General features: G+C 41.6%; 1 protein-coding gene across 8 annotated transcripts in view; it reads left to right on the top strand.

Annotated features, from left to right (window-relative positions):
* The window catches only part of ABLIM3 (actin binding LIM protein family member 3), a 312,972-nt gene that overhangs the window by 157,245 nt on the left and 128,388 nt on the right, over positions 1 to 27,339 (top strand). For 7 of the 8 annotated variants that reach the window (XM_089659463.1, XM_089659460.1, XM_089659458.1 and 4 more), the window contains exon 2: positions 15,011 to 15,154. In XM_089659463.1, coding sequence (XP_089515589.1) covers positions 15,011 to 15,154 — 144 coding nt within the window. The remainder of the gene's footprint in view (positions 1 to 15,010; positions 15,155 to 27,339) is intronic. The other variant, XM_089659455.1, reaches the window with a different exon arrangement.

Genomic DNA, 27,339 nt, shown 5'->3' with positions numbered 1-27,339 from the left:
GTATATATTGTTATTCTGGCCATTGAAATGAGTTAATGCCCGAGCACTTAATGTGTCTAAAGCACAGTGGCTAAATGGTTAGCACTTCTGCCTGGCAGTACTAGGGTTGCTGGTTCGCATCCCAGCCACGGCTCCACCTGCCTGCATGTTCTCCCTGTGTGGGTTTCCTCCAGGTACTCGGGTTTCCTCCAGGTACTCCGGTTTCCTCCCACACTCCAAAGACATGCTGGTAGGTTCATTGGATCCTGTCTAAATTGGCCCTAGTAAGTGTATGTATGTAAGTTAGGGACTTTAGATTGTACACCCCTTGAGGGTTAGGGACTGATGTGAATGTACAATATATATGTAAAAGCGCTGCGTAAATTGATGGCGCTATATAATTACCCAAAATAAATAAATGCATTAAAAACACATTTGCAAGCGTCAACCATTTTTTTTTTTGCCAAACCGCTGCTGTTAGGAGAAGCGGCATCTAGGCGAGATGGCCAAACATCCAGTGTGCATGAGACCTTGGGGTCACGCTTATGCTACCTAAACAGTTTGCCCACTCCCAATTTTGGCCCCTAGGTTTTCCACTTCATTATCATTCTATAATCTGTTCCCTGAGGTTGACACCTCTCTACCTTTGTCTAACATGGTCTTTGACTGAAGTCATTTCACCTGTGGAGTCAATGATATCTATGAGAAGCCAGCAAGTGAATTCATCTTGTCCAGTAACCACACAAAATGAAACTATTAGTTCTGGCTGGGATTGCCCTTGAAGCTGAGCTTTAGACAGAAAATGTAAAGATTAAAATCAATTCTGGCTTCCATTTCCTACTGTAGGTGACTTTAAATGCAAAGAGATGCTTCAGTGGGTGGATTTAAATTGCACATGAGAGATATTTATAAAGCCATTGCAGCTGATTAAATTGCATGTCTTTTGCAATGACGGAGAAAATTGTGCAAATCAGCGTAACGCTTTTAAAGACAACACGTGCTGATTGAAGACAGCTGACCAGGAGCATGCATAATGCAAGCTGTATTCTCTCTGTCAGATGAATTCCTGCTTCTGTCTTACAGCTTCCAAATCGGAAAATTAATGGGTGTCATGGCAACGTCATTATTAGCATTTTGACACGTATTATCATTAGCTCATTCTCAGTCTTTCGGTCTTCATGCCTGGAACAAGATAAAGTGCATTTTAAAGTGAGTTATGTTATGTGTATATATATATATATATATATATATATATATATATATATATATATATATGAAAAGGTCGCTTACGGGTGACGGTCCATGCAATCGCCAAGGGTCGGATACAACTGAATGGATATATATAAATCACACAGCTTACTGTACCTGTAATGAAGTATATCCCACATCCCAAAGGCTGATGGTTCCTGAAGAAATCTTCTAGCCAGTGATATCATGTTCCTCTTCACAGCACTGAACTTCTGATGCTGCAGGGGTTAATTACTTCCAGTCTAAAATTGCAGGACAGTGATGAAGGTTCCTGAGGGCATCCCTTTCTGTTCTCACCTTCAGTGACAGGTCCTTGCATTGTTTTCACAGTATGCAAAAATTTCTGTGAATGGGAAGGGGAATTCTGTATTCATCCACCCCTCCTCCATTCAGGCAATGTGTTACATTCTGTGAAAACAGTTCAGGGATATTTTACAGTGGTGGAACCTTGTCTAAGGAGACCTTGGTCAAAGTTCTGCAAAGCTAGAACTGAAACTATTAAACCCTGTAGAGCTGTACGTTCAATCCTGTGAAGATGACCTGGAGACATTTCCACAGGAACACAGTTCAAGAGAACTGAACTTTTAAAAACATTTATTTTTTATTAGCCACCTTTAAAAAAAAACTCATCGCTGCCAAAATTTTCTGTTTGTTAAAAATGTTTTTTTATTTCTGCCTATGAGCCCATAGAGATAATTTTCCCTTACTTCCTGTATCCATGACACCAGGATCAGAAATGAGAGAAGTGGTTGTCATCAGGACAGGAAGCAAAAAAGGCAGTTTGGGGGCAAAGGTGCTGCAGACTGCTATCATGTTTCAGGTTATATTATAAATATGGGTGTAATATGAAATGTGGACAGAAAGGTGGACGTAGCCTTAAATAAATTGCTATGTTACAGTGAACATCTGGAGATGTTAAAGGTAAAAGGATAAGTTCACTTAAAAAAAAATAATAATAAATGCCCATTTTTTTGCAGGAAAAAAATGTGCATGTACTATTTTTGTGGAAAGCATTGCACCAGCGATCAGCAGATTTCTGGTGCCATGCAGAACTACAGCAGACTGTCAGTGTAAGCTGTCTGCTCTTACCTCATATGAGTAGACAGTTTTAGGGCCAGTTCACACCACATGCAGTCCAGTGCGTTTTTTTTTCTGCATCAAAAACCCATTGATAGTAGGTTAATGGTTTCCAATGGCATAGTTCACACCAATGCAGTCAGTTCCAGTGCGTTTCAGTTCCATAAACAAAGTAGAACATGCTGCATTTTTTCTGCACTGAACTTTACTGCATCAAAAACACCTCAAAAACACATAAAAAACACACCGCAACGCGTCAAAAACGTGCATAAAGAAACGCATCCGGAACACGTCCAGACTGCATTTGTATGATGTGAACCAGCTCTTACACTGACAGGAAGACTGAATGAATGACCACGGCGCTCAGCAGCACCGTTGTAGTTCATTGAGAACTACAAGTCAACATCTGCAAAGGATGTTAGTACTTGTAGTTGATTCATTCACGGAACCCTGTCAATGAATGACACGACCATGTGGGCGGAACCCTACCTGCTGTTTTCAAAAAGTGACAGCTAGTACGGGGAACTTCTCCCCATACTGCTGCCACAGGGAGAGGAAGCAGCAGGTGGCAGCTGCAACAGTGGGAACGTGTTACATGTTCCACCCTAAAAATGGATTGAACATGTAACATGTTCCCAAAGGTGAACTTATCCTTTAAATTCACCCTTGGTTATATGTTACATGTTAGGACCGTATTTAGGATGTGACATGTTACCAATGAGCACCTTTCTGCTGCCCTCCAATCCCCGGCTTTGACAGTGGGCGGGCGATCTTCTCTCCACACCCGCTGTCACAATTTAAAAAGAACATGGCCATTCGTGGCTCCGCCTACACAGCCACATCATTCATTAACAATGATCTGTGAATGAATGAACTACAGCTACTGTCTGCCACTGTGGCTGACGGCTTACAGTTCTTAATGAACTGGGAGGGTGCTGGTGAGGGCTCTCGTAGTTCATTGATCATCCTGCTCTCCATATACCTACCTGCCCATACCTCCTATACAGGAGGTACAGGCAGACAGCTATGTATGCTAAGAATCTGCAGGAGCCTGACATTGCACCCGTGATCTGAAATGCTCTGCAGGATCCAGAAAAAAAAATAAATAAATGCACATTTTTTTACCTGCAAAAATATGTACTTTTTTCTTTTAAGGCAAACTTTGCATTCAATTGTACCTAAGCAGTTTTCTACAAAATATATCTTTTTGTCTTCAATTCCTACTGAAAAAAAGCCCCTACTGATATGTGAATGTGCCTGGGCACTCCTATGTCTACAGCCTCATTGCTGTATATGTGCAGTGTGAGATCTAAGGCACTGTTGCCTCTGACTGATAGTCTCAGGAAATTTGGAGTGACATTTGGTGATGTCATTACTGTGTAACTAACTGTTCTCCTTGCTGGAGGTTTTGACATGAGCAGCAAAGACCTGCCTCTACCAAATTAGCTGCTTCCACATAGAGAATCAGAGAGTGCAGAACAAGTCAGTAATAGGAAAAGATCAGCAACCAGGAGACCTCAGACAGACTTGGCCCCTGCTTTTTTTTTAGTTTAACTTGCTAAATTTGGTTCCTCTTTAATGGCTCAGTTCACACTTGGTTGGGTGGTTTAATGTTGCAAAATGGGCAGGCGAACATCATCTATTAATTTCAATGACTTCCTCTGGAGGGTCCCACATCATAGGGAGAGCAGTCAAGCCATGGGCAGACAACTGCCCAATACACACTGCACTGGTTATGCATCCAATACGGTTTCAACAAAGCTTAATTGCACTGCATGTCTTTTCTTTAGGCAATGGCTACATGGGGGATTTAATCTGTTTCCCATCGGGAGATTTAACCACTTGTGGGTAGCCACGTCATTTACAGCACTCTAAAATCAATGTAATGCTAATGAGAAGATTGTGAGCAAATACATTTCTCAGTAGTAGGGATAAGCAAATTGATTCTCAAATAAGGCACATAGACAAATCATACATTTACGTTTTGCCTGCATATTACTATGCAGATGTATTTGATCTGCAGGAACTTAGTCAATTGTACAATTGCTTCCAGTCAATTACCTTCTCTCTATAGCAAAGGTTTTAATTGTCTTTGTAGCCCCAGGCTTAACTATTTCACAATCTGCCCACAATAATCAATACATTTTAAATAATATAGATTCTAATAATCTCCTTTTTCTAATGTACAGGGAGGGAGCATGCAAGCAGCCTTCTGATTGCATGTAAATTGAATAGCCTGTAACGGTTGACCCTAATAGAGCACAGCTATTCCTGAACAAAACAACGTAAGAGAGAATTACAAGGTGTGCGGGTATATTTATAATCCATTTTTCTGCTAAACAGTTTCATATGATTTCATTTTTGTGATATGAAAGATCAGAGCCTGTTGACTTTGCAAAATGAATCTTAAAGCTGAACTCCTTGAAAAGTAAAGATCATTGCTAGCAGTGGGGCTGATCCAGAACTACAAGGGTTAAATGTTTATTTAGGTCTAGGGGGGTGCAGAAAGTAGTTTTACTAAAGGTGGCCATACACAAGTAGAATTTTGTTCAAAATGTTTAATTTTATGAAACATTCATTTGAATTTATAATCATTAGCGAGATGTTCATTTTCCACCACAGTTACAACAAAATTGAAAGAGCAGGAATAAAAACTTTTCTCCAACAAATGAATTTCCAACAATGAATGTGGTTTTCATTTGGGAAGTTATATTCATTCAAAAATTAAAGTACTTTGAAACGACATTCATCAAGTCATTGAATGTACTGGGAATTTTTGTGTCAAAAATCTACTGGTGTATTGCCAGCTTTACTTAATCATCTACTCCCTGCAGGTTCTTTTCCTCTACACTCCAGGAGTCACAGGCCTCTGATATCATCAAATCCAATGCAAAGCCCATAGCCCCGGAGGGATAGTCCAAAGCTGGAGCATTGAGATGAGAGTACAAAAGAGGTCTGGCTGCTGGTGGAGCGGAGGATCAGGTAAAAGTGCTTTTTATGGCCCCTTAGACCTAGCCTATGGAGGATGGGGGGTAGCTCCACTGCAAGGGAGCATTTTTCTTTTCCCTGGAGATAGGCATTAACTAACCTTAGTAAATAAGTTGAAGCTGTGTTAATATCAATCAACTACGTGAGTACTGGAAAAATCCTGTTTTATGTTCCCTTGCCCTGGCAGTAGACACTCCCTTGGCGTCCTTGTGTCCAATGCAGTTCTATGAGCTCTGCACTGGACCTGATGAAGTCAGGGTAAATGCAATTGTTGAAGCATAGGGTATTCAAAGTGAACGTAGCTTCGCCTAATTTACTAGCAATTCCTTAGCAAATTGAACAGTTTCTACTCATTAAAGAGGATCTTCACTCCCCCCTTCCAAAAGAATTTTAGCTACAAATAGCGTAGTTGCTGACTTTTAATAAAAGGAAACCTACCTGTCAAGGTATCCAGCATTGTCCTCATCCGGTGTCGGTAGGTTTAATTTGAGAATCCATCTGTGACTCCTTGTGGTTCTCAGCAGGCTTCCCACTGTGCATGCAGACACCTAACTGCTCTTTGTGAATGGTCCCACAGCCTTCTGGGACCTGTGATCTGTGCAAGAAGGCTGCTGCAAAGGGGGGGGGACTTCTGCTTGGATCGCCTACGGGATCCGAGTGGAAATGGGAGCAGGTTCCTATCAAAACTAGGTACCCCCTACCCCCAAAAAAGTGTGCAAAAGTGGAAGAGGAGGAGGTGGGAAAGTGGAACTTTCCCTTTTAGGTTAAATTCTGCTTTAAGTAAAAAAAACCCCAATCATTCTTATGAGCACCCACCACCATTTACATATGTGTACAAGGCCATCAATTAAACTGTCATAGTTGGTCATCATAGATTCTGTTAAAAAAAAAAAATCCTGTTTCATGTTCCCTTGCCCTGGCAGTAGACACTCCCTTGACGTCCTCATGTCCAATGCAGTGATATGAGGTCTGCACTGGACCTGATGAAGTCAGGGTAAATGCGATTGTTGGGTATTCAAAGTGAATGTAGCTTCACCTAATTTACTAGCATTTCCTTAGCAAAGTGAACAGTTTCTACTCATTAAAGAGGATCTTCACCCCCACCCCCAAAAGAATTTTAACTACAAATAGCGTAGTTGCTGACTTTTAATAAAAGGACACCTATCTGTGAAGGTATCCAGCGTTGTCCTCACCCAGGCAGGCTCTTTGATGGTCTTCAGGACTCCGGTGTCGGTAGGTTTACTTTGAGAATCTATCTGTGACTCCTTGAGGTTCTCAGCCAGATTCCCACTGCGCATGCACAAGCCTAACTGCTCTTTGTGAAGCCTTCTGGGACCTGTGACCTGTTCAAGAAGGCTGCAGTAAAGGGGAGGGGAACATCTGCATGGATCGCCTACGGGATCTGAGTGGAAGTGGGAGCAGGTACCTATCAAAACTAGGTACCCTCTCCCCCCAAAAAAGTGTCCTAAAATGGAAGAGGAGGAGGTGGAAAAGTGGAACTTTCCCTTTTAGGTTAAATTCTGCTTTAAGTAAATAAACCCCAATAATTCTTATGTGAACCCACCTCCATTTACATATGTGTACAAGGCCATCAGATAAACTGTCATAGTTGGTCACCACAGATTCTGTTAAAAAAAAAACGTTACCACCTCAGACACATCCCCAAACATGTTTCCACAAAAAAATATTAAAAATGTTCGGTTTGTATGATTGTACTGTCATCGTCTGGCAGGAATTTGCAGACGAGTGCTGACAGGTTGTGATAAGGATAGGATGGGGTGAAGGAATAACCTTCATCATCTGCTGTTATGGCCCTTAAGGGAATAGCAGGTCAGGACAGCGTATCTATAGATGAAAACCCAGGAGCGCCAGAGCAAGTCTGTGCAGTGTCTGAAAAGGTTATCTAGATGTAATCCTGGTGAAAAGTTTGGATGTCAACCAACGTGATCATGAGCATGAATAGGCTGCTTTCACCCAGCACATGCCCTGAGATCACAATGCTCAAATTAATACATCCAAACCTCTTAGTGAACTCCGCTTTGGTTCGCTGTCACAGCAATCTATACCCAGGAATGTGATGTTGGACCTGCAGCTATTTTTCTGGCTGATCTTTACCAGCTATCTGCTATTGTTCCATCGTTTTTAGGCTCTGAAATGGACAGGTGATTATTGTTTAATAATAGAGCTTTCCAGGTAGCCAGATACAGACACAAGTGTACAGTATTTATTACCAACATTCTCAAAGCTATCCAATTATTTTCACCCGATCCTATCAGAAGACATTCCCATTCTCTTGTAATATAAACCCTAACACACTGGCATTTAGTTTGTTAAAGCACTGTGTACCATAAATGAGTGTCTATTTGTTTAATAAAATACTGATCTCCTGCAGCTGCTTTTCACCCACTTCATGTCTACATGCACTGCACTGATGGTTGCATGGCATTGCTCAGGGCTGGTTTCCTGATGGTGACAACAGTGAGCCATGTCTGCATAATTTGTTTGGGAATGTGTCACTTATGGACACCACAGGAAGCCTGCAGGAGAGCTTTGGGAGAAAGGGACAGATTTTTGTCACCTTTTAACACCAAGTGCTTGAACATGGATTTTTAATGTCAGTGTTATTTTAATAAAATCTGCAATTTTAGAAATACTGAAAGTTACTTTAAAAAAAAACCAAAAACATTAAAGTGTTACTAAACCCATGACTCTGCATTCACTATATCTGGTCTCCCACAGTACACACAACATGGAAATGCAATTATTTTAGTAAATATAAACTGCTAAATATCTTTTCTTATCAGCAGTTAGAGCAGTCTTGTGACTTCTATCAGTGTTCAGCAGAGCACTGGTTAAAGTTTGTACACAATGCAGAGGATTAACCCCTTAGGTTTCACAGTGAGTGTAACAAGCATGCTTTACTGCATATACAGGCTGATTTTACTGTTGTAGGTTTAGTAACACTTTAACATGGTAAAGTACATGTGAACCCTTACCTTGTAAAACAACCCATTCAGTTTCAAATATAAATGCAAGTGTGTGTGTATAAATATATATATATATATATACACACAGCTGTGCTCAAACGTTTGCATACCCTGGCAGAAATTTTAAAATGCTCTTTTATTGAAGGATGAGGATCTTATGTACCTTAGATTGTACGCCACTTGAGGGTTAGGGGCTGATGTGAATGTACAATATATATGTAAAGCGCTGCGTAAATTGATGGCGCTATATAAGTACCTGAAATAAATAAATATGGGCCATTTATTCTCAAATAGTTGTTTGGCTCCTTTTTAAATCATAATGATAACAGAACTCACCCAAATGGCCCGGATCAAAAGTTTACATACCCTGGAATGTTTGGCCTTGGTACAGACACACAAGGTGACACACACGGGTTAAAATGCCAATTAGAGGTTAATGTCCCACATCTGTGGCTTTTTAAATTGCAATTAGTGTCAGTGTATAAATAGTCAATGAGTTGTTAGCTCTTACGTGGAAGCACTGACTAGGCTAGATACTGAGCCATGGGGATCAGAAAAGAACTGTCAAAAGTCCTGTGTAATAAGGTAATGGAACTTTATAAAGATGGAAAAGGACGTAAAAAGATGTCCAAAGCCTGGAATATGCCAATCAGTACTGTTAAATCACCTATTAAGAAGTGGAAACTTCAGGGATGTACTGGTTTTTTTTGTTTGTTTTTTTAAGTAGCTGGTTGCCACCAGAGCAGAAATACAAGGTAGATCTTCCAATGGGGACACTTGTTCCCATGACAACTGTCTAATGAGGGATATTACTCACATTGGAAAGATATTCTTTCACTTTCTGTTGCATCTACAGGGTAGAAAGTGAAGAGGAATCTCCCTATTGAGACATAGAAGGCAAAAAAAAAACACTTTAGATTTGTTTTACCCTACTACATACATTAATAAATATGAAATTAATTAAAACACATAATATACATAAAAACTTCCCTTCCCTTTACTGTCCTTTAATATTGGATCTTTAACCCCACTGTGGCCCTTCAACTGGGTCTTTAGGTGGGGGATAGGATGAACATCTCGATTACATGTTTTAGAACTATACTATGCAAAATGTTTTTTTTTACAGAAATTTTCTGCTTTAGCTCTCTGCTGAGACATGTTCCTCCAAATCTTTCTTACTGTAGCTCTACTTAGCATATTTTTTATGTGCCGCAATGTTAGATCACACTGTTTGTCATTTCCAGGGAAACCACAGACTACTAAATACACAAAACAGACTTTTTCTTTTATCTTCCATCTTATTTGTCTTTTCTTGTTGTGCTTCCTGTATTAATTATAATGTTAGTTTTGGGTTTTTTTGCATTTAAAGGACACCGTTAAAGTAGAACTAAACCCTCCTATCCTTTTTAGCCAAGGAAGCTGGCATCTTGGCCTCTGTTAGATCTGCAAGTGCCATGATGTGCTCAGTTATGATACCAGCCATTTGATGGTTTGACAGTTTGGTTGAGAACACAAGCAAACGTGGCAGTTAGCATTCTCAACATGCCCGGGAATGTCTGTTTTTTTTAAACCATTAAATTGATGGGTTTAGTTCCGGTTTAATTCAAACTAAGTATATGATGAAGCATTAATAAGCAACATAAGCATCTGAAGCTATATGCAAACACTGACTCTCCTGTAAAAGTAAAACTTGGCCCCACACCCTTCCAACACCTGAACTTCCCTCTGGGTCCTTTACTGTAGAACTCACAGACCAGTAAAAAGGCTTAAGAGGTAGCAGGAGGTGGGATCAAGCCATTTTTTAAATATGAAATGCCAAGATTCGTATATAACATCAGCTGTCTAAATGTCTTGATACCCTACTTACAATAAATTCAAAATGCTCATGTTAAATCTACAAACATGGTCATTATTCTGAACACCTACATTTCATTGGTCAGAGATCGAATGACCTTGTCCAAATTCAATAGATTTTCTAGAGTTCCATTTAATATATAAATGGGCGGACTGTCAGTTTTCTCAATATCTTACTGTCCAAAATGTCTGGCACTGAACTGCTTAGATCAGGGGTTCTCAACCTTTTAAAACATGGGGCCAGTTCACTGTCCCTTAGACCATTGGAGGGCTGGACTATAGTTTAAAAAAAAAAACTATGAACAAATGTGGACACAGTACAGGAGATGACCAGAGACTGTGGACATAGTACATGAGATGACCAGAGACTGCGGACATAGTACAGCAGATGACCAGAGACTGTGGACATAGTACAGGAGATGACCAGAGACTGCGGACACAGTACAGGAGATGACCAGAGACTGCGGACACAGTACAGGAGATGACCAGAGACTGCAGACAGTACAGGAGATGACCAGAGACTGCGGACACAGTACAGGAGATGACCAGAGACTGCGGACACAGTACAGGAGATGACCAGAGACTGCGGACATAGTACATGATATGACCAGAGACTGCGGACATAGTACAGGAGATGACCAGAGACTGCGGACACAGTACAGGAGATGACCAGAGACTGCGGACACAGTACAGGAGATGATCAGAGACTGCGGACACAGTACAGGAGATGACCAGAGACTGCAGACATAGTACAGGAGATGACCAGAGACTGCAAACATAGTACAGGAGATGACCAGAGACTGCGGACACAGTACAGGAGATGACCAGAGACTGCGGACACAGTACAGGAGATGACCAGAGACTGCGGACATAGTACAGGAGATGACCAGAGACTGCAAACATAGTACAGGAGATGACCAGAGACTGTGGACATAGTACAGGAGATGACCAGAGACTGCGGACATACAACGGCGGCGGGAATACTGGGCCGGCAGCTCCATAAGACGCACAGACATTTCCCCCCAAGTGTGTCTTATGAAACGACATATACGGTAAATGCAGGACTCCTTGTTGGGTCATATCTGTGTACAATGTAAAGAGAGAGAGGGGGGGGGAGATAAGGAGGGGAGAGAGAGAGAGAGGAGGGGGGTAGAGAGAGAATAGGGGGGAGGGAGAGGAGGGGGAGAGAGAGGAGGCGGGATGGGGGAGAGAGAGGGGGGAGGGAGAGGAGGGGGGAAGGGGGAGAGCGGGGGGGAGAGAGGAGGGGTAGAGAGAGAGAGAGGAAGGGGGGAGAGAGAGAGAGGAGGGGGGAGAGAGAGGAGGGGGGAGGGAGAGAGAGGAGAGGGGGGAAAGAGAGAGGGAGGAGATCGATCATCTATTGCACTTATCTAGGGTCCGTGACCGTGATACCCGACATGCAGCGATGGAGTCTCCTCTCTTGCTCCCCCTCTTCATGGTCAGCTCTAGGCTCCGCCGTGACAGTTGCATGCACTGATCAGAATAGATGGTCTGCTGGCTGCAGAAAGGCCAGGTGAGTGGTGCGGGTTCATAAGCCGAGCCCACCTTCCCCTGTTCTAGAATTGCTGATCCCGCCCTCCTGCCTGAGCCCTGCTGAGCTCTCCCGTCCTGCCAAACCCTAGTCCCTTGCCTTGCGGCAGATACGCCCCGCCCCTGCCCGGCAGGCCTGATAAATGTCCTCAGAGGGCCGCATGTGGCCCGCAGGCCGTAGTTTGAGGATCCCTGGCTTAGATGATTCACAGGCAATAGTCAAAGAGGGGTCCCACTTCAGCACTCATCTTCTGTGATGGCTGTGCCCAGAGTAATCTCGATCATAATTTCGGTGGCTCACCCTTTCATGGGAGAGGGAACGTTCCCTCTGTCGCTCATGGTAGTAGTGGCTTTTCTTCTAATTCTGAGTTTCTGGAATTTCACGTGATCAGCTATAGGAAGGAGAGGAACTTCTGCTATGAGATCTCTTATGTGTGGTGTATTTGTAGTCAGCACTCTTTCCATACACATGTCCTTTAGAGCTCTTGTGCGAGCTATAATTATGTTTTCATAGATTGTTTTGTTATGTGGTTTTACCTACTTATATGGACCATAAGTAATGTTACATCACCACATTAGAAAAAGTAATTACATTGTCAAATTAGAGTATTGTGCTGTGTATACACAAATATATGCTTCTCATTGTGCTTTGTATATTACATTTTAGGCTCTTTATAGAGCTGTGAAGATTGGAACACGTGTTCTGTTTTGTGCAGTGTGGATCAGATTGTAAGCTTTGCATTGTGCTTTATGTTTTTGAACATGAGCCCAGTATTGTGCTGTGTATTTTAGAACAAGAACATCACATTGTGGTGTGTATTATGTAATTTAATACCATTGTTAACATTAGATATTTCATACAGAAGGTTGCAGCAATTCTAGGGACAATGAGCACTCAATAGGTTTTTCAAAGTCAACTTTTGCATGAGACAAAGTGTAATGAAAGCCCAGCAGGTTTCTTTACTAAGAAAAAGAAAGATGTTACCTTTAACTATTCAGAAGAGAGCATTCATGTGCATTACATACACTGAAAAATAATCAAAACTTAAAATCTACATTTCAGCCTTTTTCAGTACTGTAACTGGCCGTACACATTTAGTTTTTTTTTTTTTCGTTCAGCCAGCAGGGACCATACATATGAGGTAGATGGAGGAATCTCCCCTGCTGGGATATTGTATTCTGACAGTGGCACCCACTGCTGTAAAAATACACTGATCAGGGGATGCAGCTGATTGATTGCAGCTGCTGATCAATGGAAAATTTTCCAACATGTCTATTGCTGAAGTTGATTAAAGGATAGGTTCACCTTTTTAACAAAAACAAATAATAAATGCACATTTATTTCCAGGTAAAAAAATGTGCATTTATTATTTTTTGTTTCTGGAGCCTGTAAAGCTTTGCACCAGCGATCAGCAGATCAGTGGTGCCATGCCGGTCTCCTGCAGACCTGTCATTGTATCTGTGTGCCTTTACACCTTTTACGGGCAAGAAGATACTACTGACAGGTAAACTCAATGAACTACCACAGCGCATCATAGTGCTGTGGTAGTTCATTGAGAACTACAAGCCGACAGCCGCAAAGACTGCCAGGACTTGTAGTGTTCTCATTCACAGAATGCTGTGAATGAGTGATGCGGCCGGGCAGCTGGAGCCTTGGACGGCCGCATTTTTTTTAAATTGGAGCTTGGAGGGGGGCTTGAGAGATCCCCCGCTAGTTGTCATAATGGGGAGCGAGGGCTGGTCTGTTTGTAACATGTTACATCGGGGACCAGTCTATTCATAACATGTTACATGTTACACCCTGAGTATGTGTTATGAAAGGTGAACTTATTCTTTCAACAATTGTCTTTTGTGGAGCAGTGGAGCCTACACACTGATTGGAATTTGGCTGGTCCAGCAGGGAATTTCAGTTCGTGTATAACCAGCTTATCCTAATGCTAGAGAAACTATGAGGTTTAAGACATGCTTGCTAGGATAGATATTATTATTTAACCAGTTGCCTACTGGGCATTTTCCCCCCCTTCCTACCCAGACCAATTTTCAACTTTAAGTGCTTTGAATGACAATTGCGCGGTCATGCAACACTGTACCAAAATTCAATTCTTATTTTTTGAGACCTATAGAGCTTTCTTTTGGTAGTATTTAATCACCACTGGGTTTTTTCATTTTTTGCTAAACAAACGAAATAAGACCAAAAATAAAAATGTGCGCTGAAGAGGCTGCACTGATGGGCACTGATATGCAGCACTGATAGGCTCTGATGAGGCTGCACTGATAGGCACTGAGGAGGAGGCACTGAAGGTCACTGACAGATGGCGCTGGCAGATGGACGCTGACTGGCGGCACTGATGGAAAATGACTGGCAGCACTGATGGACACTGACTGGTGACACTGATTGACACTGAGTGGATACTGTTGGGACTGCACTGATGAAAACTGTTGGGGCTCCACTGATGTCCCCTTGGAGCTCACTGATGTCCTCTGATGTGTAAATACAGCTGCTGATTACCATCTCTCCACTCTCCTCATGCTGTGACAGCATGAGGAAAGTGCAGCTGATAACCAGCAACTGTATTTACATTGTGATCAGCTGCATCATTGGGCACAGCTGATCACGTGGTAAAAGGGCGCTGTGATTGGCCCTTTACCATGTCATGTGATCAGCCGTGTCCAAAGGACACAGCGATCACAGAGCTCACTGGGTGCATGGTGATGGAGGACATCATATGATACCCTCCCAGAACTAGACGACTGAGCTGTAGCCATCATTCAGCTATAGCTCGGTCGTCAAGTGGTTAAAGTGATTGTAAACGCTAGCCTTGTAAAACAACCCATTCAATTTCAAGTAGAGATGACAGGCAAAACATGTGTGTGTAAACTTATAGAAAACTTTACAAAATCCTTTTTTCCCTTTTTTTATAAGTGATCATATTACCTCTGTTCTCAGCTGCATAAGAGCTGTGGGGAGAGAGGAACAGCAGCACAATGACCTTCTCACTGAAAGGCTGTGCACGGGGGAGGTGTCAGTACAACACTGATCATTGGAAGAGAGCACACTGAGTTCCCAGCACAGCTAGAGAACTGAGAACAGTGTGTTCTCCTGCTTAGTTTTCAATAGGAAAGCAGAGGGACTGACAGGAACACCAAGGATTTCACACAAAGGAAGCAATACAAAGAGAACAGGATACTTTTTATACAAGTACATGGTACAGCAGACACATATCAGGAATATGAAATGTTGGGTTTACAGATTCTTTAATTACTAATATGTTGTAGTTTTATTACAACTCATTAAAAATCCCATGATAATCTTCTTTTTTTGCTTCCAGCAGTGCCCTACCAACAACACAACTCCTATAGTTCATCGGGAAATGCGGGTCCCATCCAGTGCTACCGATGTGGAGAGACGTGTAAAGGAGAAGTAGTGAGGGTGCAAACCAACCACTTCCACATCCGCTGCTTTACTTGTCAAGGTACCACTCACCCATATATTTGAGTGTCCATTTCAAACATAGGGGGTTATTTACTAAACCTGCATAGTGCAAAATCAGGTGCAGCTCTGCATAGAAACCAGTTGGTGTCCAGGTTTTTATGTCAAAGCTCAATTGAACAAGCTGAAGTTAGAAGCTGATTGACTGCCATGTATGCACCAGATTCTGAGTGCTCCAGTTTTAATTAATTCACCCCAATTTTGCCATTGGGTTGTGTATATTTTTTTTAACAGTAAAGGGTAGTGTATATTTAACTTACTAAGGTGGGGCACTAGTATGGCAACCTAATGAAAGTTGTTTGGGGAAAAAAAAGCCTGGAGGGGAACCTGGTCATGTGACCTACCAAAAACACATGGCTTACTCTCCTGTGATTATGAAGTTGTCTCTGTTGTACTAAGCAGAGAGAATTTTGCGGGGCTTTGCAGGCTCCACTCCATGGGAGCTGCATTAATGAATCGGCCATAGAATGTAGGCTTACAATGTGGAGTATAATCATTATTATATGATCATTATGAATAGACCTCTCAGTGTTTTCCTCAAACAGGCAGCATCCAAAGTTAGTGTCGGGGGCGGTGGAGGTGGGATACCTAAATGTTTTAAACACATATTAAGAAAAAAGGTAATTGGTATTAGGGTATACTATACAGGGCTTTTTTTTCTCAAAAAATAGGTGCAGGAACTCCCCCTCACTGAGTCACTTCTTGTCTCTGTCCCCTACCTACCTCTGAGCACCGTCACATGGTTCCACCCCCTATCCATCTCCCAGTACCTCTCCTTTTAGAGAATACAGAGCCAAGTATCGTTTTGTGGTGCTAAATAATTTTATGGAATTTGGTAATGATAACAAGAAAAGTAAAAAAATAGATCCCTCACAGCCAAAAGCAATAGACCCCCCCCCTTCCCCAGCAACAATAGATTCCTCCAGCAACAACGGGCTCCCAAAACAAAATATCACCCCAGCAACAATAGACTCCCAGCAGCCAGCATCAGTAAACTCTCCAGCAGCCAGCAACAATAGAAAATAGACCCCTTCCCCAACAGTAAATCCCTTCCAGCAACAATTTACCCCCATCAATAGATCTCCCAACAGCAACAATAGACCTCCCCAGCAACAATAGACCACCACACAAAAATAGATACCCTTCAGTGACAATAGGTTCCCCGAGCAGCCAGCAATAATAGACCCTCCAGCACCCCTTGTCATTCCATACATTCAGTGCTGGAGGTGCCGGAACATGCGTTCCTCCGCGTTCCCATTCAAAAAAGTCCTAATACTGTATTACCCAGCACATTTAATAAAAGATGAGGGTTTAATTCCACTTTAACTATATGTTTAATCCTACAAGGATAGAAATGTATATTTTCTACTTTCTACTCTGCTTCTAGTGTATAAATGGCTCCTTCAGAAACTGTTTACTGTGAGCTATTTCATAGCACAAGGGTTTAACCCAAACTTTATTTTATTCAGAAGGAATAGAGAGCCTTCATTAATTAGTGTGTACTAGTCATTATTCTTTCTAAACCTGGTTGCAGATTTTGGAGGATGTTTTTGTATAATTAACCACTTCCTGCCCATATGACGTCATATGGTGAAGATATCTGGATGATGCCTGCAGCTAAAGGCATCATTCAAATGTGTTTTTTTTTTCAGCCGGCTATTCCTTGCAATGTAAAAGCCATCCTAGTGGCTCATTAGCTGCTGGATTGTTTTCACGGACAACGGGAGGGGACATCCCCTCCCTCCCACTGCCCAACGGCGCTTCTCCATGCTCTTCTGTGCGATCAGGGAGCCAGAGAACCGATCCAGCAGTGCCACCGATTTACCATAGAGCCTGCCGAAGACCAGATGGTCCCCAGCCGACTCTATGATCCTGAGAGGCCAGAAGCAATGTCATGACATCACTTCCGGCTCTGGCAGATGTAAATACTGCCATTTTTTGCTGGAAAGCAGAGATCGATGTTTTTTTTTATCTCATGCTTTCCAGAATAGAGGAGAGATATATGGTTATAAACCCCAGATCTCTCCATAAAGAAGACCCATCATGCCTTATTCATATTACAGGGGATTTTTACATTCTTTGTAATAGGAATAAAAATGATATAAAAAAATTAAAGGGAAAGTGTAAAAATGTAAAAATAACAAAATAACCTAATTACATTTTTTTTTTTAAGATTTAAGGGTCCTGGAGCTTTCCAAAAGACAAGTAAGAAAAGTGTAGACCTTAGTACCTAAATAACTTTCAACTAAAAATGGTTATGACTGTTTGCTATGGGTATCTTTTTTTTACTTCAGCTCCTTAATGGTAGACACAATTATGCTTTCTCTCTGTTTTTCCTGTAACCAACTTTTAAGGGCCCACTTACACTTGTGCAACACACAATAAAACATGCATGGGTGTTCTCGCAATGCACATGCTCTATTGGGTTGATTAACTAAATGCAAATAGATTGTGGACTTTGCAAGTGCAGTTGCTCCAGAGCTGAGGGGATGTTCTGCTGACGTCTTTCATCCAATCATGTGCAAACAAAAATGCTGTTTTTTTATTTTCCTTGCATGTGATTGGGTGTTCTTTGCAAAGTAAAATTTCCACTCATTTACTAAGCTCTGGAGCAACAACACTTGCAGAATGCAACCGCCCAGTCCATTTGCCTTTAGTAAATCAACTCCTATGTGTAGTGTGTTGCTGTGTCAATTATTGTGATTGACACCCTAATGCACTGTACAGTAGAGTGTGCATGCCGCACCACAATGTACATACTGTGCATTTTTTATCTGTTGTGGTGCTTTTGCATCCCATTCATAAAGATTGAGCTGCCTTAATGCAGTGCAGGTTAGCTTGCGAAGAAATACACAGTAACACACATACTGCATTATTTTGATAAATTGTGAATCAGCGCTGAGAGTTTTGATTACTGACAGGTAAAAAACACGCACTGTTATGTGTATATAATAAAGGATTCAGAATACATCATTGACCTGTCTCTTAGACATGTTGCTCACCATTTTTTGAAGTCCATTTGAATCCACTTGAATGACAGTAAGCACAATCTAAATGCTGAATGCAGAACTTTTCCAGTGTTGTCCAACATAGGGCATTGGTATGAACAACGGATTTTCTCTTGTCTAAATATGTTGCCTAAGCTGGACCGTGCAACGAAATGCATGACACCACGTGTAATGTGAACAAGCCCTAAGAGGTTGGTTGCATCTTGTGAGCTATGCTGTTAGTACTGTAGTTTAATTTCCTAGAATTCCCACCAAAGCATGCAAACAGATGTCGGCCTGGAGGGAGAATAAGAAAACTGTCAGCCACAGCGTAGCCTTGAAATGACACCAATATTTGTGCTGTGAAGATGGCTCCAGCCCAGCCATGTGCCATATGAACTGAACATTTATAAAGTCATAAATTTAACCTACCCATCATCTTTCTGGCAGCTTCAGTTCTCTCCTCTTTTTGCTATAAATGTGACTAAATAGGCAGTTTTCTGGTGACTGCCAAACTTCAGTAGGAAAGGATAACATTGAGAGAAGGCATGAAGATATCCAAAATGTGTTACCTCTATCCATTTTGAAATAAAATATACAAATAAAATAATAGAATGTCTATATACTGTATGTATTCATTATTTGTTAATAAATGCACGATAATGCAATGGTATTGATTTACTAACAAATTACTAAATTACTATTACAATACTACTACGGCTATTATTAAGCTGCATTGCCATTCTGAGTTTACCTTCTATTTAGGTGATTAGATTACATACTGTACATTGGTGTTGCAGTTCTATTATTTTGCTTTCCATATTCTTACTTCCTAGTCCACTATGTCATGTATGGATGAATTTCCCTTTGGTAGAATTAGGGTAACAGAGGTCTGATTAGGTTGAAGAAGCAAACGGCAGGATAAAGAAGCTAGATAAACGAAAATAGAACATTGAAGGTAATGTAATAGATGGGAAGGACAGTGAAAACAGGAGATAAATGGACTAGGGAAAGGGATAAGGGATGGATCCTGATGAGATATGCGATGTGTAAGAGTGACAATGTGGGTGAAGTTTGAGAGATATGAGTCATTTTTAGGCTACGTTCACACTAGCTTTGTCTGCAGGCATCAGACAGTCCTTTGGGAAGCGTTTTTAATGCTTCTCAAACGCCTAAGAAAATTATGCACATGGCAGCACACAGTTCTGTTCACACTGAAGCATTAGCATTGCGGCAAAACTGACACCTCGTGTTGAATCAGGAGGAGTTGAAGCCTTCCGTTCAAGTCTACGGTGCAGCTCCTCAAACACCTGGGATGCATTTGCGGAGCGCTTGCGAGGCGGTTTGCGTAGCATTAATACCATTTAACTTCATTCTAGGCGTTTGTGGTGTGGTTTTAACGCTTGGCAAACGCCTATCAAATGCCTCAAAACTGCGTTTAGGGCATTTGGGGAGTGTTTGAGGAGCGTTAAAAATGCTTCTCAAACGCCTGTCTACCGCCTGTCAAATGCTATGGGGCATTTGGCAGGAGTTAGAAATTAAGTCAAGTGTGAACGAGCCCTTATTGATTAATTATTAAAGTGTATGTTACCCCATCATTTCATATTCCTGTGCCTGCTGTACCATTTGTACCAATTGCTGTATTTCTTTGTTTGTGTGAAATACCTGGTGTTTCGGACAGCCCCTTTGCTTTCCTATTTAAGACTGACCATGGTAGGCATAAGAGCACATCCATCCCAGTGTGGTTAAATATCTTTTTTGCCTTCTACTTGGAGGCACGGCCTGCCTGTACTCCAATGGTCAGACCTGCTCTGGCACAACCCCCCGAACTGTGCAAGCTCTTCACCTCCAACTCCTACTGACCAAAGGCACTATGTAACCATTTTACTCCAACTGACCACCAGGCCTTGCACGTTGTCCACTCCAACTGACGGTGACTAACGGTGGGGCATTTTCCACTTCCATTGGCTACAGTACATCCTTTCTTTTAGAATGTTTTGAGAGCCCCTGATCTTCATGATGATCACGTGACATGAATTTCAATGAATACAACAAATGCAGTGTGTGAAGTCAGTCCTATTGATGTAATCTAATTAAAGTATCTATCTGCTTAAAATGTTCAATATTTACACCTTGTACTTTATTTGCTCATCATCTGCACATTTCTCTGAGTTTTGATGAGTAAAGAATTTTAACAAAATGATGTGAATGCCCTTTAACAGTAACACATACTGTACATGGTTAGTTTAGACACTTTGGTGATCATTATCACTGGGATAATAAGTGATGGGAAACCTAGAATTCTAAGGTTATCCCAGTGGATGGAAAATCTTTGAGGAGCAACTCTTGTTCTGCTAACAACGGTCAAAGGTGGGATTTTCCCCGATGCCGGGAAAATTTCCCCAATAATTCCTGATATATCTCAGCAACATCTCCAAGATACGCCCATTCTTAACCTCGGAAACTACTGAGCAACTTATTGACTCCCTTGTTATTTCACGTCTTGACTATTGTAACTCCCTCCTCAATGGCCTACCTCATTGCAGGCTATCCCCTCTTCAGTCTATCATGAATTCTGCTGCCAGACTCATCCACCTTTTCTAACTGTTCTATATCTGCCACCCCTCTCTGCCAATCCCTCCACTGGCTTCCCATGGCCCGACGAATAAAATTCAAAACATTAACAATAACATATAAAGCCATTTATAACTCTGCCCAAATTACATCACTAATCTTGTCTCCAATATCACCCAAACCATACTCTACGCTCCTCGCATGACCTCCTGCTCTCTAGCTCCCTTGTCTCCTCCTCCCATGCTCATCTCTGGGACTTCTCCAAAGCCTCCCCCATCCTCTGGAACTCTCTACCCCAATCTATCAGATTACTGCCTACTCTGCCCACTTTTAGGTGATCTCTGAAAACCTATCTCTTCAGGGAAGCCTATCCTGCCTTCAGCTAATAATGGAAACTTCTATTTACCCTACCAGTCCATCCCCCACAGTTATTACCTTTTGTACCACCAGCCTCTCCATCTTAGATTGTAAGCTCCGAGGAGCAGGGTCCTCCTAACCAGGGGCGGACTGGCCATTCGGATGCTCGGGCGCTGCCTGAGGGTCCAGGGTCAGAAGGGGGCCCCATGAGATACCCCTGGTACCTTTCATAGGCTTTTTTGGGTGTGGTTTGAGTGTGGACAAGGACACAGGGGCTCCATGATCCCCTATTGCCCAGGGGCCCCATGAGTTGTCAGTCCACCCCTGCTCCTACTCTCTTGTATTGAACTGCATTGTTGCTGTATTGTCTCCCGTTATATTGTAAAGCGCTGAGCAAACTGTTGGCACTATATAAATCCTGTATAATAATAATAATCTCTGCAGACAGGAAGTATAAGGATAGATCACCGAAAGGGACTCAAACAGGAATGAAAAACTGACACATTTCTCACCCTTCCCCACACAAAACAAAGAAAAATATCTGGCTAGAGTTCTACTTCTAATGATGCACTTCATTTTCCACAGTAAAAGTCTCAGGTAGAGTTAATGCAACAGACAACGAAAGCCATGTCTGGAAGCTGGAGTTCAGCTAATGAAATGCCTGGAACGTACCTTTATTGTTATATAAATATTATGCAGTGTCATCCATCAGGGACTGGAGCGTTAAACAGCTTCAGAATAATGGCCATGCTGAAGTGCCATTCAGAAATGTGATCCGCATAGCTATTCAGTGATGTGACCAGTGAGAAGAACATGGCTTTTATGGAGCCAGCATAAAGACATGCCTTTAACTCCTTTATAGATTTTAAAAGCTGATGTTACAGTCTTCCCCAGAGGCTCTTGCTTTTTTTTTTGGAGTACTCACCTGAAAGAAAAATGTTTTGTTTTCATGTGTCTGAAAAGTGAGGTCCCAGACTTTGTCTAGACTGCCAACGAATAAATCAGAAAGTATTTGATCTCCACAAATGCATGTCTAATTAATTGGTACAAATGAGACCATTTTTTCATGTCTTCATATGCAGGTACAGTTGGTTTAAAGAAAATGTAGGGAAGGTAGGGCACGGATTATCTCTTAGATTGTAAGCTCCAAGGAGCAGGGCCCTACTAACTCTCTTGTATTGTTGCTGTATTGTCTCCTGTTATATTGTAAAGTGCTGAGCAAACTGTTGGCGCTATATAAATCCTGTATAATAATAATAATAATTGGTTTTAAATCTCAATGCTGTGACATCTGACATCGGCTTCCCGTAATATTCTGTACAAGAGCACTTCGACTAGAGGAGAAAGGGGCAGTATTAGGAGTTAGATGGGTTCTTCTGCAGTGCTGACAGTGAATATGATGACTTAAAAGAACAGAGTAAGCAGAGGGATGAGCTCATCAGTCTCCTGCTGCATTTTCATTGTCCAATCAACAGACTGGAGATGTGATTTGAAAACAATGTGCTTCTGCTGCTGCATTGAATGTTGAGGATAGAGCTATGCTGGAGTACAAAGATGTCTGCAAAGAATTATAAAACATTCTATACATGTATTTAAAGAGGACCTTGCAGTATAAGCAAGACCCAAACTGTCAGCCCCCACCTCCCCCATTTCCAAATCACCTATTAGTAAAGGTATAATGTACCTGTACCTTCTGTCTTTCTCCCGCAGCATCTAGGCAAGGGTGAGGACAATATCCTTCCAACTTGATCCTAGGCAATATAGAGCAGTTGAAATCTAGCAGGAAGACACTTTTGCAATGGACTGAAAGTACATATCTTCTCATGAGATTTGGGCTGCCCTGCATTCCCTAGGAATCTTCCTAGTAGGATGCTGACATCACGCCCAGCAATGCAGAAGATAGGGTAGGGTAAGTATAACAATTCATTTTTTTACATGTACATTTTACACATGCTAACAGTAGTTGATTGGATCTGATCAGTTTGAGCGGATCTTCCATTATACTGCAAGGCCTTTTTAAACTCTATCTTCAACAGTTTGCTTGAAGTTCAGTTGTAAGAAATAGGAAAGGTGAAGAGGATTTTTTCAGATATAGGTGACAATTAGGACTAAGACCCTTTCAGTTGTATGTCTTCTGTTACACTGCACTACACAACATTATTCTCTACAGTGCCCGTTCTCATCAATGCAACTTGATACAGTGCAATTTTTGAAAAGGTCTTTGTGGGTGGCATACTGTGTTTTTGGCCCCGAAGAATTCACTGGGAGTGCATGAAAAACACATATTGGTGGTGCATTTTTGGCAGGACCCTGCATTCACTGTATCTGGTCTGCCACAGTACACAGAACATGGAAATGCAATTATTTTAGTAAATATAAACTGTTAAATACCTTTTCTCATCAGCAGTTAGAGCAGTCTTGTGACTTCTATCAGTGTCCAGCAGAGCACTGGTTACAGCTTTTAGGAGGAGTTTTCATTCTCCCCTGATTGTTCTATGAGGCTGCATACTCCTGTCCTTCTGTCTGGACAGTGCTGATTAGCCCTGTGTTGATCACATGCACTATCCCAAGTAAAAAAAACTCTCTACCAATACACCCCAAACTGAGCATGTGCAGCTTGCCCCCAATGCTCTGTACTATCAGATGGATTAGGGACTGTGGAAGAAAGGGAGGATCAGAGAAGTCAGGATCAAACAGTCTTTTTAACACATGCAGAGGATTAACCCCTTAGACTCCACAGTGAGTATAACAAGCATGCTTTACTGCATACACACTGATTTTACTGTTGTGGGTTTAGTGACACTTTAAAAATCTTCTCCTCCAACAAAAAAAAATAAATGGAAGAAAAAGCATCAAAAACATCAAACCTGCTACAAAATAACAATGAAGAACGCATGATTGTTCAACATCACTAGTGTGAACCTAGGCTAAGTGTTTGGATTCGGTCATATGGTAAAATGTTGGGGTCAGATTAGGAATTAGGGATATCTCAAAGGTTATTACTTTTTAACGCACACAAAGCACTAAAGTAGCTTTACAGCATTATTGAAAGAATAAAGGACAGTGTCTAAGGCAGGCCATTGATTATGCAATTTTTTTTTTCATTCCACCATCAGTGTTGATGGGGGAATCCCTCCCACAGCAGGGTTGTGTTTTGCCGGCAAGGAGCCCTCCCTGCCGGCAAAACACACTGATTAATAGCCGGCTATAGTAACGAATCATTTGGGAAAAACCCAACAGGCTTGTTTAATCGGCTAGGGTGCCCATACATGGATCGAAATTAGGCCGGTCCCTGCTAAACCGACACATTTCGATCCACATATAGCCAGCTTAACTTCTCCATCCACCTTCTTCAGGAGAGCAAAAAACATTTAATTGTCAATTGTTAGTCGATTGTACAGCTCTATTGTTTATTAAGATTGTTGAGTTCATGTAAAATGTATGGTGGAGCTGTTTGTGTACAGCATTTGTAACTTAATTGCAAAATCCTTTGTTCTTTTCAGCGATTACACTAATGATGGCACATTTAACACCATCATTTAATCAGTAATCACTAGGGATGTCAGCGTTTGACAATGAAATATCAGATTCACAACTACATAGCTGTTATGAAGAAAACGTTAATTGCATGCTATGTGAAAAATTATCAGTTAATCACCAACCATGAGGGCTTATTCACACTATATGTGGTGACCTGCAGTGTTCTGCAGCTGATCAGTGCAGGTCACCACTAAGGCTCTTAGTAAACAGTTGATTTCTGTGTGCCCTGTTCACACTGCAAGGATGCGTTGAGTTGGGTTGCACTGCTGCATTTTCCGTCAACACACCAGAGTTCACCTAAAATCACTGCACTGATTGGTGGTACATTCAAATGGCTGAAATGTCATGTTGACAATAAAGTTTAAAAAGTATATATTGCCTTCCATTTTATGTTAAGCATCGGACGCCAATCCACACACTAAAACAAATTGTTTTAGCATACAAATTGGTGTGAATGAGCTCTACATTTTCCAGATAACATGGCAAGGCACACTCAGACTGCTTCAAGCTATGGTGGCCCTGTTTTTAGGAGGACCAGTCACAACAGGGCTTATACAAGTCACGCTTATATTGGTATTATTGTGCAGGTTTACTTTAAAGGAGATTTACTGCCTATCATTTATTATTCATAAAATGTCCCCCCCTCCTCCTGCTACCTATCCTGACAATCTTACTGTGGGGTATTGAGCAATAAGTTTTCACATCTTTCAGTCTAATGATAGACGGCCCACAGGTAGTGTACACTACAGTGTTACATTCACCTCCTGAAAGGGGTTCAAAATATTCATTACTCTATCTTAATGAAAAAAAAGTTTTGGATTTAGATATACTTTAAAGCTGGCATTTAGTTAAAAAAATACATTTTTCTCTACAGCTTTAGTTATATTTTTAACCTGTACTAAAGGATGTTCCACAAGCTACAGGCTGATGGATTCTGTAGAGATCTTCACTGCAAGGCTGCCCTGTCCTCTTCCTTCTAAATGAAAATCTGACAGAGACACGTCCTCTCCTGCCCTCTCCTCCATTGAGAAAAGTACTCTCATTGCTTTCACTGTCTTATCTGTGAATGAGGGAGAGAACCTGGTGAATGATCAGACTCTGCCTCATTCACAGATCATGTTACAGGCAGGGAAATCAGTGAAAGTACTTTTCTCAGTGAAGGAGAGGGCTGGAGCGGGTGTGCCCCTGTCAGATCATCTTTAGTCCAGCTGAGCCTGGAGACCAAAAACTAATCTAAGCTGTGTAAACCCTCACAGTGCCAGAGGTAGGAATAGGACAGGGCAGCCCTGCAATGATCATTTCTACAGAATCCAACAGCCTATACATTGTGGGACACGCTTTTATTAGAGGTAAGTAATACAAGCAAACCTTTAGAGAATAACATGTTTTTATAGTAAATTCAGCTTTAATTCAATCATGTCACAATTAGTGGAGGGGGTGTGCCCCTGTCAGATCATCTTTAGTCAAGCTGAGCCTGGAGACCAAAAGCTAAGCTAAGCTGTGTAAACCCTCACAGTGCCAGACGTAGGAAGAGGACAGGGCAGCCCTGCAGTGATAATTTCTACAAAATTCAAAGACCTATACATTGTGGGACATTCTTTTATTAGAGGTACTGTAAGTAATACAAGTAAACCTTTAGAGAACAAAATGTTTTTATATACACTTCAGCTTTAATTCAATCATGTCACAATTAGTGACGTGGTAAAGTATGCAGCAAGTAAAGTCAGTATTACCCACCTCCCTAATTCTACGCGATCAGTTGATCGAAAAGTATTAAAGGCAGAGGATTAGCATAAGAACTAGGCAGCTAGAATTTTCTAAATGAGATCAGCACCCATATTGTTCCTGTACAGAGAATCTTACATTGTGATCACTTTAAAATACTTACAGTATTAGTAGCTTATTGCAGCTTACTATAAGTACAGTGTAGAGTTGCGTGTGCCACATTCTGCTCCATGTATTCCCTGTGTAAATTTTATTTTGCATCTACCATAGTTTTTATTTATTTATTTATTTATTACAGGTATTTATATAGCGCCGTCAATTTACACAGCACTTTACATATATATTGAACATTCACATCAATCCCTAAGCCTCAAGGGGTTTACAATCTAAAGTCCCTAACTCACATACTAGGGACAGTTTAGTCAGGAGCCAATTACCTTACCAGCATGTCTTTGGAGTGTGGGAGGAAGCTGGAGTATCCCTGTAGGAAACCCACGCAGGCACAGGGAGAACATGCAAACCATAGTTCAGTATTTACTGATAAGAGAGACACACATAGAGATATGTGGCTGCGGACTGGTAAAAAAAGACACTACGTCATCCGTATATGAAGAACTCCTATGCCAGTACTGGAAGGTCTTATTAGTTCAGCATCCTCAGTGCCACAACACATGCAGTGAGAGAGTTGGGCTATTAACACAACCAATATTAGAATATAAACTTAAAGTGGTTTTAAAGTCAAAACAGCATAACGGAGCTGTGTGTGTCTGTGGACGCACACAGCCTGACTCAGGAGCCCATGAGCACAGTTGCATCCTAACCACCTGGCTTGCTAAGCAGGCACCCATAAGAGGGAAGAGCAGATAGCACTGGTGGGGGACTTCCAGAAGAGAAAGTAAGGGACCTTTCTGATAAATATCCTTGCACAGAGCAGGTTTGTGCTCCGCTATTCCAGCTGAGTCTCACCCCATCGACAAGACAAAAT

This window comes from Staurois parvus, unplaced genomic scaffold (assembly GCF_062004578.1).
Source record: "Staurois parvus isolate SC_StPar_1 unplaced genomic scaffold, SC_StPar_1.0 ptg001158l, whole genome shotgun sequence".
Lineage (NCBI taxonomy): Eukaryota > Metazoa > Chordata > Amphibia > Anura > Ranidae > Staurois > Staurois parvus.
This window is presented reverse-complemented; position numbering and strand designations above follow the sequence as displayed.